At 41.4% G+C, this 14,730-nt stretch overlaps 1 protein-coding gene across 1 annotated transcript; it reads left to right on the top strand.

Moving 5' to 3' along the window:
- Positions 1–2,104: 2,104 nt before the first annotated feature.
- Positions 2,105–14,079, top strand: CPOX (coproporphyrinogen oxidase). Its single transcript, XM_017506354.2, has 7 exons — positions 2,105–2,855; positions 4,620–4,763; positions 5,033–5,143; positions 6,851–6,992; positions 9,363–9,581; positions 12,413–12,517; positions 13,191–14,079. The coding sequence occupies exons 1-7, from the start codon at positions 2,303–2,305 to the stop codon at positions 13,276–13,278; spliced, it is 1,362 nt and encodes a 453-aa protein (XP_017361843.1). The 5' UTR covers positions 2,105–2,302; the 3' UTR covers positions 13,279–14,079.
- The last annotated feature ends 651 nt before the right edge of the window (positions 14,080–14,730 follow it).

Raw genomic sequence — 14,730 nt, 5'->3', positions numbered from 1 at the left:
AGCTACTCAGGAGGCTGAGGCAGGAGAATTGCCTGAACCCAGGAGGCAGAGGTTGCGATGAGCCGAGATCGCGCCATTGCACTCCAGCCTGGGTAACATGAGTGAAACTCCGTCTCAAAAAAAAAATTAGAACTCTCTCTAATATGCACCAGCAGGGCTAAAATAAGTTATGTTCAACAGGGCTGTAGAAGGAAAAGTTCATAGAGATTCTGAGAAACGTGGATTTTGAAAAATAATATTTAATACTAATACCTATAAGGCTAGTCAGAATCACTTTTGTGATAGGATCACATAAAAAAGTTGCAAAGCGATGCAAGAAATGAAGCTAAAAAATGGATGAGAATTTCTAATTTACACCTTACTTTCTACAACTAATTAGAAACTTTTTATTTGTCCCAACTAGTTTTCTGATGTAAGAAATTACTTAGATCGGTGATATCTTTTTTTTTTCTCCACACTGACAAATATGACTGAAATACAAGTATCCCACTTGGGAACAATTTGAACCCCCAGAAAGGTGATTTAAACTCACACTAACCAAGCTATTGAAGCTTTTCTTATGCATTAAATAACAGGTTGCCTGTAGGGAGGGTGTTGGGAACCAGAGGAAGAACGGAGAGAGGCCCTTTGCATAGAAAGGCGAAGGATGAGAGGGATGGAAACCTGGAAGCTAGTACACAATTTGGTGAGCATCAGCCTTTGTGACTGGGCGAATGTTCAAAACAGTCTGTTCTTACTTAGCTTTTACTAACCTTATGGGTATTTGCAGAATTAGAGCAATAATCAAGGGGCTTCTTACAAATAAACAGCGCAGAGAGGCTCCTTTTCATTTGATGAGGTTCATTTTTCATCACCAGGCCCAGCCCAACCCCAATCACAGGCATCCAGAAGAGGGCATCAACCCTTCCTACAATGACCATTCTTATTTCCTTGCCTCCGCTTCTAACTTGGCCTCCTGGCAGGTTGTGCTATGGCCAAAAGCTAACTGTTTTTCTTCCCTAAAAGTAGCTTAGTCACTTCTCAACCCAAGCCTTTACTTTCCATTGATTCTCGGTGGTGAGGCTTGGGCAAGCGCACCCACCTTGCTAACATCATGTCCCAGTGGGAGAATTGCCAGGTGCAGTTGTGGGTGGATAAGATACCAACTGGTCTGACTCAAAAGCCATTGAGATTCCATCAGTGCATCCCGCCACTAAGAAAAAACTTGTGGCAACAGCTACCAGTGGCTTAAATTATCATCTACTACTAGAAATTAAAATCACCGTGGAGACTTGTGGGACAAATTAGCCCATGACAGTAGTTCTCACACTTTCGCGCCCAGGAACCATGAAGCTGTGGTGTGGTTACGGCGGGCACGAAGAGCTGCCTGCCAAATCTCTTAGCTTTTTCCCTCGTTTCTGTAAAGCGTGGGGGAAGGGACACAGTGGGAGGAAGTGGGGACGTTTGCCCTGCCTAGTTTGCGGCCGTTGTTGTAAGCATTAAACGTCAGCAATATTTGAGAGCACCCTACAGTAGAATAACTATGTTTAAAATTCTTATTTGTTAATCACCAAAACGCAGCAAGGCAGGAATTTTCTACTGGTTAAGGGAAACACTTTGCCTTTCCTCTTTCTAAACAAGTAGGCACCACGGAAGCAACGCCTGGGGCCATCTTAAGGACGCAACGGTGGTGTGGACTGCATCACAGAAAGTCTGCTCCGGATTCTCCTCCCAGCCCATGACTAGCTTCTCCCACTCTCTTTACAAAATCATCCTTAGCAGACGTTTCGCAGCCCGCTCGCCCCGCGCCCTCAAGCCCTAGAAACTAACGGACCAGGACCAGGGCGAAGGGCGGGTTTGCATCTCCTGGGCCGGGGTCTGTATTCTGCAAACGCTGTTTGAAAACGGAAGCGCGACTACAGTCTCTGCCACGTCTGCCCCGGTCCGCCCTCAGCCTCCCAGCTCGACTCCATCTTCTCCCCAAGGCCGAAAGAACAGCCGCCCCAAGGTCGTACGTGACCAGAAAGCCGCTCTTGTCTCTCCAGCCGCTTCCACAGCACGTCCCCGCCCCGCTCTCCTCTCAGACCGGCGCTTCCGGGCGCTCGGTATTCTCGTCTCCCGCCCCCGCGGGGACGCTGCAGGCGGCGACAGGAGCGGGACTACATCTCCCAGCATGCCCCGCTTCGTCCGCGCCGCTGGAGCCCGACGCCGCGGCGGCCCTCCCAGAAAGGTTTTCTGCCTGCGCGGCTCGCGGGCTGGGACTCCCGGGGGCTCTGCGGCCCGACTCGGACCCAGGCACTGCCCGGGGTGACCGCGCGGGAGCATGGCCTTGCAGCTGGGCAGGCTGAGCGCGGGCCCCTGCTGGCGTGCGGCGCGGGGCGGCTGCGGGGGGCTCCGCGCCTGGCCTCACGGCGGCTGTGGAGGGCTCTGCGCCGGGTCTCCGCGCAGCGCAGCCGGACGCATCTGCCGCCCCCCTGGCCCGGCTGGCACGGAGCAGAGCCGCGGGCTGGGGCACGTCCCGACGGCGAGAGGCGGCACCTGGCGGGGGACAGGGCTGGCCGCGGCGCTGGCGGGGGTGGTGGGGCTGGCCGCCGCCGTCCTCGGGCATGTGCAGCGGGCGGAGATGGTGCCCAAGAGCTCGGGGACGCGGGAACCCTCGCTGGGGAGGCCGGAGGAGGAGGATGAGCTGGCCCGCCGCTGCAGCTGCTTCATGGCCGCGCCTGTGACCGACCTGGGCGAGCTGCGAAGGAGGCCGGCCGACATGAAGACCAAGATGGAGCTGCTGATCCTGGAGACCCAGGCGCAGGTGTGCCAGGCTCTGGCACAGGTAGACGGGGGCGCCAGCTTTTCTGTGGACCGGTGGGAGAGGAAGGAAGGTAAGGAAGCCGGCCACTAGCGGAAGGTGGAGACGAGGGGAAAAAAGGTCAGGTTCCAGGTTGCAGACAGAAAACATAATAGTTCACAGTACGGGATGGGGTTGTAGGTGGGGGGTACCCACAGAGAGGCTGCTTGGTTAGAGGCTGCCGATAAAAAGAGGGACGCCGAAAGGGTCGCCAGCCCTCTGCTTGCAGGTATGGAGACGGATCAGCTGTCACTCGAGCACTGCATTTCAAAATCTTTGCAATTCCATAGCAGCATTTTTTGTAGAAATGTTAAGTGGTGTTTGCAACTAACAAGCTTAGATGTCCAAAGTTTGCTATTGAACATGAATTTCAATAGATTATGAAACACATTTCATCTCCTTCTCTGGGTGAATTTGCCCTTTTTCATTTTTAGGAGTTGGAAAGAACTCATCTCCTCGCTAAGTGTCAGCTAAACTCCTCCAGCTAGGGTGTCATTGTGTCAGGCTCTTCCCACTTTTACTATTGCACAAGATATATTTGATTGGCTTCTCAGTAGCGCTACCAAATGCACCCATCAGGTTTCCTGCTGGGAAAATCTTCCCTTTCAATGGCAAAATACTTGAGCATCAAAATCCAGTTCTCATACAGGCATACGTTCATGACATGTTGTTGCCCATACAGTGAAACCGACATCTTGAGTGGAAACTTGAAGGATTCCTGACTTTTCCTAGCTGGAAATACAACAACAACTTCTCACCAGCAGATTTTGATCTGTGATACTGCCACATCTATATGGAATGAAGTTGAGTCTAGTTTTCTGTCTTGTAATGTTTTCAAGCAAAGACCACTGAACCAGGACACAACCTCAAGTACTAGACTAGCTGTGACCCTTAGAGGTTACTCTTTTTTTCCCATCTATGAAATATACATATGTATGTTTCATCTCATTTAATCCTCATGCTACACATGTATATGGATAGAATATATGTGAAGTGCTTAGAATATTGTCTGAAACAGACAGCATTTAGACACATTGTTTCAGCCACTTGTCAGCGGTTAGATCTAGGATATTTTGCCTCTCTGGTCCTCAGTTTTCTCATTGGGAATATATGAGGGTTGTACAGGATCATCTTATGTCCTATCCAGCTCTAAATGTTCTTAGAAATAAAACAAGCCAAACATGAAATTTGATGAAACAATGCCCTTGTAGTGACCCTAGTTAGTACCTTAAGAAAAAAATGAGTAGTAAGGCTCATACACCTGAATACTAATGTGTGTCTCACTCATTTTAAGGTTCTGAATTCTTTCAGAGTTTGAATATCAACTGTTTCTTAATTGCCTGTAAATCAAATTAAAAGGCAAGCAGCACACTGAGAAAGAAATTTTTGAAACAATATTGATCTCTTAAATTCAGTGATAATAGAACACCCTTCAAGTCTACCCATTCCTATTTTTTACCTTAGTTAGCTTTCTCTCATATATCATAACTGCTGGGATGCTGTTCTGAACAGTAGTATTTGAAGGGAGAATATTCCAGGGATTGATTTTAGTTGATGACAGGAGAATGTTGGAGAAATACTCAGTTTAGTGATATGAGAAGGTCCAGTATGTGCCCACTATTAATAGCGTATGTCATAAAGCTAAGCTAGTTATCTAATTTTATTGTACATAAAATAATAAATACACTGATATAAAAGATTGGGAAACAGGAGGCAAATAACCATCTTCATGCAAGGGTTGTCTTCAGATTTGAACATACTCTTACGTTCTCTCCTTATTTTACATTTCTATACGCAGGAGGTGGCGGCATCAGCTGTGTACTTCAAGATGGGCGCGTTTTCGAAAAGGCTGGGGTGAGCATTTCTGTTGTTCATGGAAATCTTTCTGAGGAAGCAGCAAAACAAATGAGAAGCAGAGGAAAAGTTCTGAAGACTAAAGATGGTAAATCAGACAATCTTGATAGTCTTTACTAGTTCCTGCAAACCTTATTTTGCCCACAAGTTTTATTTATAAAATAAATATTGCTTCTGAAAAAAGCCATTTGTGTTCATATGCCACATGTCGACAATTCCTTTTTAAAAATTATGTTTTTAAGAGACAAATTAAGAAGCAGCTTTTGAAAATTGACTTAGAAGTCATATTAGAGTTAGATTGTTTCAAGTCATTCAGGGTAACTGAATATAGCTCACTACTTGTATTTTGCTTTCCAGGTAAATTGCCATTTTGTGCTATGGGTGTGAGCTCTGTTATCCACCCCAAGAATCCTCATGCTCCTACTATCCATTTCAACTACAGATACTTTGAAGTAGAAGAAGCCGATGGTAAGGATCTCAGGAGCTGTGGAAAGTACTATTGTGCAAAATGTGCATTTTAAAACAGATAAGACGGCATAACATCTAAAAATGAGAAAGAGTAAATAGTCTTAACTGGGTCTTTCAGGAGTCATATAAAGGCAATTTCTTGGCAAGTACAATGGATCATGAACAAGACATGACAAGTGAGAATGGGGCTGGGCACGGTGGCTCACACCTGTAACCCCAGCACTTTGGGAGGCTGAGGTGGGCGGATCAGTTGAGGTCAGGAGTTCGAGATCAGCCTGGCCAACGTGGTGAAACCCCATCTCTACTAAAACTACAAAAAATTAGCTGGGCGTGGTGGCACGTGCCTGTAGTCCCAGCTACTCAGGAGGCTGAGATAGAAGATTCACTTGAACCTGGGAGGCGGAGGTTGCAGTTAGCCAAGGAATGATTTAATGAACCTGAACTTCAGGGTGCACCTAGGGTTCTTTGCAAATATGAATTCATTACATCTGAAGGAGCACCTTATGTACGAGGTTAAGTTAAAATTGAGAACTTGTTCTGGGAAAATAGTTTACATGTACATAGCCTTGCTAGTCACCAGTGCATTAGCAATTGGTTAAAATGGGATGCAGTTGATTATGCATCCTGTGCATGTAGTTTGTAGTCCCAGCCCGTTTCTTATCTGATACCATGTTTCAGAGCACCTGTGCAGTGCCACGCCTACTCCTGTTGGTGTCTCTGTAGGTGAAGGTGTTTGAAGTCACTGCTTTAACTTTTCATTTTGAAGTCATTCAGCTTTGTTCAGGCTTTTATGTCTAAAATTGATAACTGGTATTGACAACTCATGCACCTGTGAGCATGTGAAACAGTTATTCTCAAGTGGTAAGTTTGCGTCAGCAAGTGTTTTTACTCTTTCTAGGAAAGGGGAGGAGTGGCAGTGGTTCTTAATACAAGGAGTGTGAGAATCCCCTGGGGAGCTTTTATAAACTACAGATTCCTAGGCCAGAGATGTGTGGTTTTCTGTTTTTTTAACGGTGCTCAGAGGAGCTATTTTAAGCTCCTCATATGATTCTCATGTAGGGCTAGAGTTGCAGTCTACTTCCTGATCCACCAGTACGCTGTTTTATCATTCACTGCCCTGCATATCATTCCTTGCAAGTTCTGCTCTCTTACCTTTTACTTTCTTCCTTTCTGCTTTTACTTTTTTTACTTGTTCTGTTGTTTATTATTATTACTATGGTTTATTTATTTATTTTTTTTTGTGACAGAGTCTTACTTTCTTGTCGCCCAGGCTGGAGTGCAATGGCTTAATCTTGGCTCACTGCAACCTCCACCTCCTTGGTTCAAGTGATTCTCCTGCCTCAGCCTCCCAAATAGATGGGATATTAGATTCCTGCCACCATGCCTGGCTACTTTTTGTATTTTTAGTAGAGACGAGGTTTCATCACATAGGCCAGGCTGGTCTCGAACTCCCTCAGGTGATCCACCCGCCTTGGCCTCCCAAAGTGCTGGGATTACAAGCATGAGCCACTGCACCCAGCTGCTTTTACAAACTCTTTTGTTCTGCCTAGACCTTACTGGTCTTCAGAGCTAAAATCACTTAAAATGTGTTTTTATTGTCACCCATTTTATGCTTAATAAATTAAGCTACTAAATTAAATTTCCTAATATATCCAGTGATGCTGAATCTCAAAGTCCATATTAGAATCCCATGTCTTGATTTTGTAGGTAATAAGCAGTGGTGGTTTGGTGGTGGATGTGACCTCACTCCAACATACCTGAACCAAGAAGATGCTGTCCATTTTCACAGAACTCTAAAGGAAGCTTGTGACCAGCATGGTTCAGATCTCTACCCCAAATTTAAAAAATGGTAGGTAAAAGAACTGAACTTTCATGAACCCAAAATTACATTCCATTCCTTCTGAAGGCTAATGTCACTAAATAGCTTCTTCTACATATGAAAATGGGTCTTTTTACTTTGCTCATCTGAAGAATTAGTATACCAGTTTTAAGTGTTTTTATTAAATTATTTACTTAGAAATATTTTAATTTAAATTGAGCAGTAACATCTTTTTATTCCAAATGATTTAGAATGATAGACTGTAAACTATAAAGTGATCTATGCTTGAGAATGAGAGGCTTTTTAATCTAGAGTGGGATGTTAAATTCTCATTCCAGATGAGAATTATCCTGATGTTGACTTGGGAATGTGTAAGGGCATGGGAAGGGTTGGAGAACTGCTGGAGGGAGATGCCAACATACCAGAGATATTGGCCAAAGGGAAATAAGAATTGGAGAATTTATTAAAGAAATTCTAATGGTAAAATAAGAAAACAAACAAAAGTTGTGGGAAGACCCAGAATATTTGTTATCTATCAAATGGAATCTTGGCACAAACAGTTTGGAATCCAAGTAAAGTTCTCAATTCAGCTTAGAGCTAGTTGTCATTCTTGAAAAAGGAAGAACAGAAAGAGTTTTTGTCTTTTTGCTTTGTTTTTACAGCTAATAGTTGTGAAATGTTAATATCATTTATGCAAGAGCATGGAGTTCAGCTTTAAAATCCTCAGAAAAGATGAAACATTTGAATATTCTCCTCTTGACTTAACATTACTGCTGAAAACTGCAGAGCCACGGATGCATGCAGATACGGGGTTTTTGTTTGATTTTTCCTCTCTCTCGCAGAAGTTAGCATCCTTCCAGGAGGACTGATAGAGTAGATAGTTCTGTTTTTTTGGTTCCTTTCTCTAGCTATTACTGAGATGACTTTAAGCAGTATTAGGTAATAACATACCTAGAATGCTAGCTACTTAAGAAGTTTTTAGTATAAGTGCTTTGGTTTGAATATTTGTCCCCTCCAAAACTCATGTTGAAATTTAGGTCCTTTAAGAGGTGGTTGGGCAGAGCCCTGACCGATGGGTTAATCCGTTCATAGATGAATGGATTAAATCATGGGAGTGGGACTGGTGGCTCTATAAGAAACCCGAGCTAGTGTGATCAGCCCCCTCCCCATGTGATGCTGTGCGCTGCCTCAGGACTCTTCGGCGACCCCACTGGAAAGAACGCTCACATTAGATGAAGCCCCTCAACCTTGGACTTCTCAGCTTCCGTAACTATAAAAAATAAGTTCCTTTTATTAATAAATTATACAGTTTCCGCTATTCTATTATAAGCAATGGAACACCTACTAGGAAATAGTGTTTAATAGATCACTTAATTTTATAATTTTTTGAAGAGACATTTTGAAATAGTATAACTTAGGTTAAGAGCTGACTTTACAACCTTGCTCAAGATATACTTTTTTAGACCATGTTAATAAAATGTGCATATAAAGAAAGCCAACAAGTCACAGTTGAGGTGAGTTCTACTAATGCGTCAGTTCTAGGGATTTTCAGCTGTTGCTTTTTGTTGTTTTTTATGCAATTGAAGCTGTATTTAAGGTGACTTTTTACATAGCTTGTAGTTTTTGTTTGAACACATTTTTTTTCCATTTAGGGACCTTTATGCAGCGATTATCAAAAGAACTACTTCTAGGATGTAAAGTATTTTACAAGTTTAGCAGTTAGGAAATGGCTTCTTAAGAAAACTGTATGTCTAGTAGACATAGAGGGGAGGCGACTCAAGAACAGATGAATAGTTTTATGTGCTGCCTCACAGGGTAAGCTTTCATATGTCTGATATGACATATGAAAGAATAAAAACTATTCTCTGAACTTTTTTTCCGCCAGCTTTTTGCTCTGTTGTTCATGCTATAGAACCATCAAATTTTATTGCCGAAAAAAACCTGAGAGATTGTTTATAGTGCCTTCCTTTGGTGAATAAAGAACTCAAGAGCTTGGATTTGCAACATGGTTGGTATCATTGTTAGTGGAAGATTCCTGTCTTCCTGCCTCCTACAAAAGCAGTGCTTCTGAAGGTAGCAGCATCACTGGTTCCAAGAAATACAGTATCAATATTGGAGTGTTTCTCTTTTCACTAAAGTTCTTAGAGTTCACATTCTTTACATAGACTTGTGTTCACTTGTCTGGTTGCTTTGAAGATAAGAGGATAAGCATTTTCTACATGGGTGATACCTGCAAAAGAATCTGTCTAAAGTCCTCATTTCATTTTCATAGTTGGACAGCAAGTAAGGACACTATGCTGAGATTAGTTGAGGATAGTGCTGTAACCTGAAAAACTCACATTGATTTTCATGTCTCTTTTTTCCATTTGATCCCTGGTTTGGCCCCGCTGTGTTTTCCAGGTGTGATGATTACTTCTTTATAGCCCATCGTGGAGAGCGGCGGGGCATTGGTGGTATCTTCTTTGATGATCTTGACTCTCCATCCAAGGAGGAGGTGTTTCGCTTTGTACAGAGCTGTGCCAAGGCTGTAGTGCCTTCCTATATTCCCCTTGTGAAAAAGCACTGTGATGACTCATTCACCCCCCAGGAGAAGCTGTGGCAGCAGCTCAGAAGAGGACGGTAAGTGACGAGAATGAATTCTTCCATGGCATAACTGGGGGAGGTGGAGCAGCTCTTAATAATAGCGGGTGTTGTGTTGTCAGATACTTTGTAATCATTGTGTTAATTTCTTTTCATAGCTAGATGAATATTAAATGAATTAAAAGACATTGTGTAAAGTTGTATTATAAATATAGCAAAGTTTAATTCATCTATACATTAGAGACTCATAGTAGGCTTATGTAGTTAAATACTTGCTGAATTTAATTCTGCTGATTTCTTCTAGTTAGTCTTCTAGTAATACCCTGCAGCCTTATGTCAAGATGTGGGCATTATTTAATGTCTTTCCTGCTTTTTAAATTTGGAATCATACCTTTTTTCATTCATCTTAAAGATTTTACAGAAGTTATTTTAATGGAACTAATTTCAGAAATTCTGCCAGCCTCTATGTTAAGCATTTTATATCTGATGTTTTTCATCAAACCTGTAAGATAGGTGTAATCATCTTTTTTCACAAAGTTAGTCTGTTGCCCGAGAAACACAGCTGGTAAATATAAGATCTCAGATGTGGAACTGGGTCACAATGACTTCAAACTTGTAGTCTGTGTAGTGTATAAAGCCAAGCAGTTGAAGCAGGTTTGTGATTCTCACCGTGATACTCACCTTAGCCACCCTGCTCTGCGCAGTGAGCCTGGCGAGCTCAGTGGGTGTCCAGCCTGAGGTTGTCTCCAGCCGCCGGTGTACTTGTAAATCCACTCCAAGTTATACAGCCTGCTGGCCCCGATCAGTGTCTCATTACTACCTTAAATACCTGTGTCCTACTGGAACATGGCTATAAAGTGGATTTCCTTACTGATGTTAGTTATGTGTCAGGTAAAAGAAGCTTTGGGTACTAAGGAGGTAAAGCTTTGCCATAAAGAGGCCAACCTAAATAACATTCCAAGTCTAAAGATAAACGTTTGTGTATATCCTTCTTATGACTGCCTATGCTATCTGCTTCCCATTTATCAACTTGAAAAACATGAGAATAATTTGTTTTTTAGAAATTTCTTAAAGAATGCATCTATTTTTGAACATGTTTTTTTTGTTCGTTGCCATAATTTCTTGAATATACCTCTACCACTCTTTCCTTCTTTCACTTGATATTTGTTTTTGGGGCCCTGAGATGAGGCACTATCTTGGCTACCAGGTGGCCATAACATGAACCCGCCAAAAAGAGCCTCATGGTTTAGTGGGTAGACATACCTAAGAGGACAATCTAGAACTCTGTGCAAAGTAAAGTGTTGCACAAGATTTCATAGGCAAAGCTGGCAGATTTTGTGAATTAGGTAAATCCTTTAAAACTTCATAGACAGGAGTAATGGTTTGTGTTTTACATTGCTTGATGGCAGGTCATTCTGAAAGTCACTGTGTGTGTATTACGGCGTGTCTGGTGTCCTGAGATAGGCAGGACTGTGGGATGTTAGATTAATTTTCTGTGGTATGGTGTGTGACTGTTCTTCAAAGACAGCTTCTTTCTGCCTCTCTTATCTCTGGACCTTAAGATGGCAATAAACTCTGGGGCCTAGGATAACCCCAGCTCTTCTCTAGAACTATCAACATTGTCTTTGGTTTCTAATACTGCAGTCCTGACCAGTTACCTGTTTCAGAAAGGTATTATCAGGTGGAAAAGGTAGCCAAAAGATGGAATTATTTCCCATGGGCTTAGAAAAGGATTCAGAAGATTCACTTAAATTATCTTTTGAAACAGACATAAGAAGGTATTAAATAGTTTTTTGTACATAAAAGTCAATGATAAATGGTCAGAATTAGAAAGGGAGCCAAAGATAAAATTCTGTACACTTTTGCAGGGCTTTTGACAAGTTCTACATAAAAAGGTGCTTTTTAAAAATTAAAGTATTGTGGGAATCTAGAGAATCTTTTGCTATAGATGGGCATCAAGACAGTAACCAATAGGTAAATAAGAATATGTGAGTGAACTTTAGACCAAGGGAGTAATTTCTGAATAAGATAAGAAATGATCTGAAAGGGGCACTGTTTATTGAACTTTTCAGATTTATGAATCATTCTAAACTCTTTTGAGTAGTTGGAATTATCCTTTTGAAATTGGAGAGGGAGAGACCCTTTTACATCCTATGTTAAAGGCAGATACAGGTTTTTAAGCTGGATGGAGTCTAGCTTTGACTATGGCAGTTAATATACTGAACCAAGTGTTAGTTGATGCTAAGGGTATTCAAAAAAAAGCTGCAACTCAGCACTACCTTTTATTATGATTGCTGTTAATCTGCAGAGAGACTGAATTATATGACTGCTTATTAATGCTATTAAGAAAGAAGAATATGTAGAATATCTTAATCTGTTATTAATAAATTATTGTTAGCTGTAGTTGGCCTTTCAGATGCAGAATTACACCATCTTACTAGTAGTACTTGTGAGTTACAGGCAATGAAGTGAAATCTTTGACTCTGAAACATCCCAGGCTATGAGGAAGGCCAGAAGGAGCTGGATTATCCTGAAAAGGGATGCCATTTCTTTTTCTTAATTGTTGTTGTGTCTTAAACTTCTCAGCTGTGTGTCAATTCTGTTTATTTATGGGAAAACATAACCTTGTATTGTAACTGCTCTATGTTGGGGTAGAATCTATATTCTATTGTTTGTTGGGTAGAATACCCCTTTATTTCTGCCTGTCCAGATGGAGAGCTCTCAATGGGCTGTAGGCTGGTGTCCTCTGTGCCAATTCCAGCTGATGGGAACTGGGGGGAAGAACCCACCCCTTTTTAAGTATTTGTTATGGGTTAGTCTTCAGATTTTATTGAGCTGGCCTTTAATGTTATTTGATGTATTTATAACAGGTATGTAGAATTTAATCTGCTGTATGATAGGGGCACAAAGTTTGGCCTCTTCACTCCAGGATCCAGAATTGAAAGCATCTTGATGTCTTTACCTCTAACTGCCCGGTAAGGAGATAACTCATTGTAGTTGTTATCCCTCCACTGCCAAATCCCAAACACCCACAAAATAGGAAAGTTGACACTGCAGATGTTGTACCTAAGTCTTTGTTAGTTTTGACTTTGCTGATTTTATAAGAAAATCACGGTCAAATAATTAAAGCAAATCAAATTGGATATTTTAAGCGGTGACAGGGTGAATGCCACAGCTCTGAGGGCAAGGAGGCACTACAGGGAGAGAGAACATAGGCTGGGTCGTGGTGGCTAGCAGGTGAGATGGACCTTCCCTGCCTATTTGTTTTTCTGGGAAGAGGTATGCATAAGTATTAAGCTAAAGAAAGTTTGCCCCTGGATAATCTAAGGTTCTACACTTTATGAAACCCTGGTATACAATTAAAATATGAAACCCTGGTTTATATTAAAAGTGTATTTTGGTTCTGGGATATTAATATTAGCCAAAGCATACTCAAGAGTTATTAAGAAACTATTTGTTTAGCAAATAAGTTTTTTTTAAAGGTCTAGTTGGTACAAGGCACATCAGGCACAGTAGAGACAAAGAAGCATAATACTTTTTTTTTTAATTCCTAGGATTTTATTTTTTATTTATTTTAAGTAAAGAGACATGTGTCGTTATTTTTTATGTTTTTTTTTTTTTTTTTGCTTTTGTTTTGGACATGCATAGATGGGAGTACATGCATTCACCCTCAGAGAATTCCAAAGAAGCTGAAATTCTGGAAGTTCTACGCCATCCAAGGGACTGGGTGCGTTGATGCAGGCAGAGTGGCCATGCAGGGGTTTGGAGGGCAGAAGATGTGTGCTCTCCATGCCACTGGCTGGCACTGTTGCCACCGTGTGGCAGTTAGCTACCTGTGCCTTAGCGCCCCGGCCTTCTCAACTCTTCACCCTGCCTTGTAGGCAGATGGTAACATGTTTTGGATGCTGTCAGTGATGAATGGTGAGATGGAAGATTGTCAGTCAATTGATTAAACCTCATTTATACATTTAGCATCATTTTATATGACCATTTTACAAAATAGGACATTGAGTTTCCAAGTATTGAGATAAGGGAATGTAAATAGTATTATATGTATCAGGAAATTTCTCATCTTGTTTTTGTTTCATGTATTTTTTAAAGTTTTCATTTCTGCCACAAAAATCTGTCGTGGGATACATTTTATTATTTCAGTGAAGTTGAGACTTCATAATAATTTTAGAATGCAACTTGAAGATAAAAATTTTATTTTGTCAGTACTGAAGTCTCTGATGTAATCTTTATATATCTTTTTCCAGAGAACATAATATTGTAAAGTAGATAACCTTTTTATAATAGGTATTTAGAAGCACTTGAAATATTCTTAATCTCTGCATGTGGTATAATTCAGTTATTTCTGTAGTTTGTAAACTGTAAAGTGACAATACTATTATTTAAGAGATGTCTGAGTTGTAATTTTGATTTTTGTGGAACCATAGTTTGTTAATGCTGGGATTCTCTGCACTTTTAAATGTGAAAGCTTATATCCCTGAATTCTGATATTTAAATTTTCTATTTCAGACATCTCCATGTGGAAGTTGAGACTAAGAACAATCCTAGGGATGTCATGAATTTAGGCAATGTTTCTCATTTGGAAAGTGAAATGAGAAATAATTTCCTTATTTAAAGCAAATATACATAATATGAGAAATTTAACAGGCATTTCATACACACATTTCTTAGCAAAATGGACATTGAAAATGCCCTCTTTTTTTTTGAGACGGAGTTTCACTCTTGTTACCCAGGCTGGAGTGCAGTGGCACAACCTCGGCTCACAGCAACCTCCGCCCCTGGGTTCAAGCAGTTCTCCTGCCTCAGCCTCCCGAGTAGCCGGGACTACAGGCTGCACCACCATGCCCGGCTAATTTTTGTATTTTTATTAGAGACGGGGTTTTACCATGTTGACCAGGCTGGTCTCCATCTCTCGACCTCGTGATCCACCTGCCTCAGCCTCCCAAAGTGCTGGGATTTTAGGTGTGAGCCACCACGCCTGGCCAAATGTCCTCTTTTTTATATTAGAGATTCTGCAGCTCAATGCTCTTAAGAGAAAATCACAATAGGATTCTTAATGTATCACTTCTTTGTTTATATAATAATAGGAATGTATTATTTTATTTGTTTCATAATATATTAAAGTTTATAAGGAACAGCATTTCATATATATTATTAAACATTGTCTTGGAACATGTTG

The sequence above is a fragment of the Cebus imitator genome, unplaced genomic scaffold, assembly GCF_001604975.1.
Source record: "Cebus imitator isolate Cc_AM_T3 unplaced genomic scaffold, Cebus_imitator-1.0 Scaffold354, whole genome shotgun sequence".
NCBI lineage: Eukaryota > Metazoa > Chordata > Mammalia > Primates > Cebidae > Cebus > Cebus imitator.
Note: the sequence above shows the minus strand (reverse complement) of the source record. Positions and strands in the feature narration are given on the sequence as shown.

What these genes read in the sequence shown, in the direction of transcription:
- CPOX (XM_017506354.2), top strand. Translation starts at nt 2,303, where the DNA reads ATGGCCTTGCAGCTGGGCAGGCTGAGCGCGGGCCCCTGCTGGCGTGCG. An exon ending in TGAAGTAGAAGAAGCCGATG is followed by an intron (nt 5,144 to 6,850) that starts GTAAGGATCTCA and finishes TTGATTTTGTAG; the next exon opens with GTAATAAGCAGTGGTGGTTT. An exon ending in CAGCAGCTCAGAAGAGGACG is followed by an intron (nt 9,582 to 12,412) that starts GTAAGTGACGAG and finishes TATTTATAACAG; the next exon opens with GTATGTAGAATTTAATCTGC.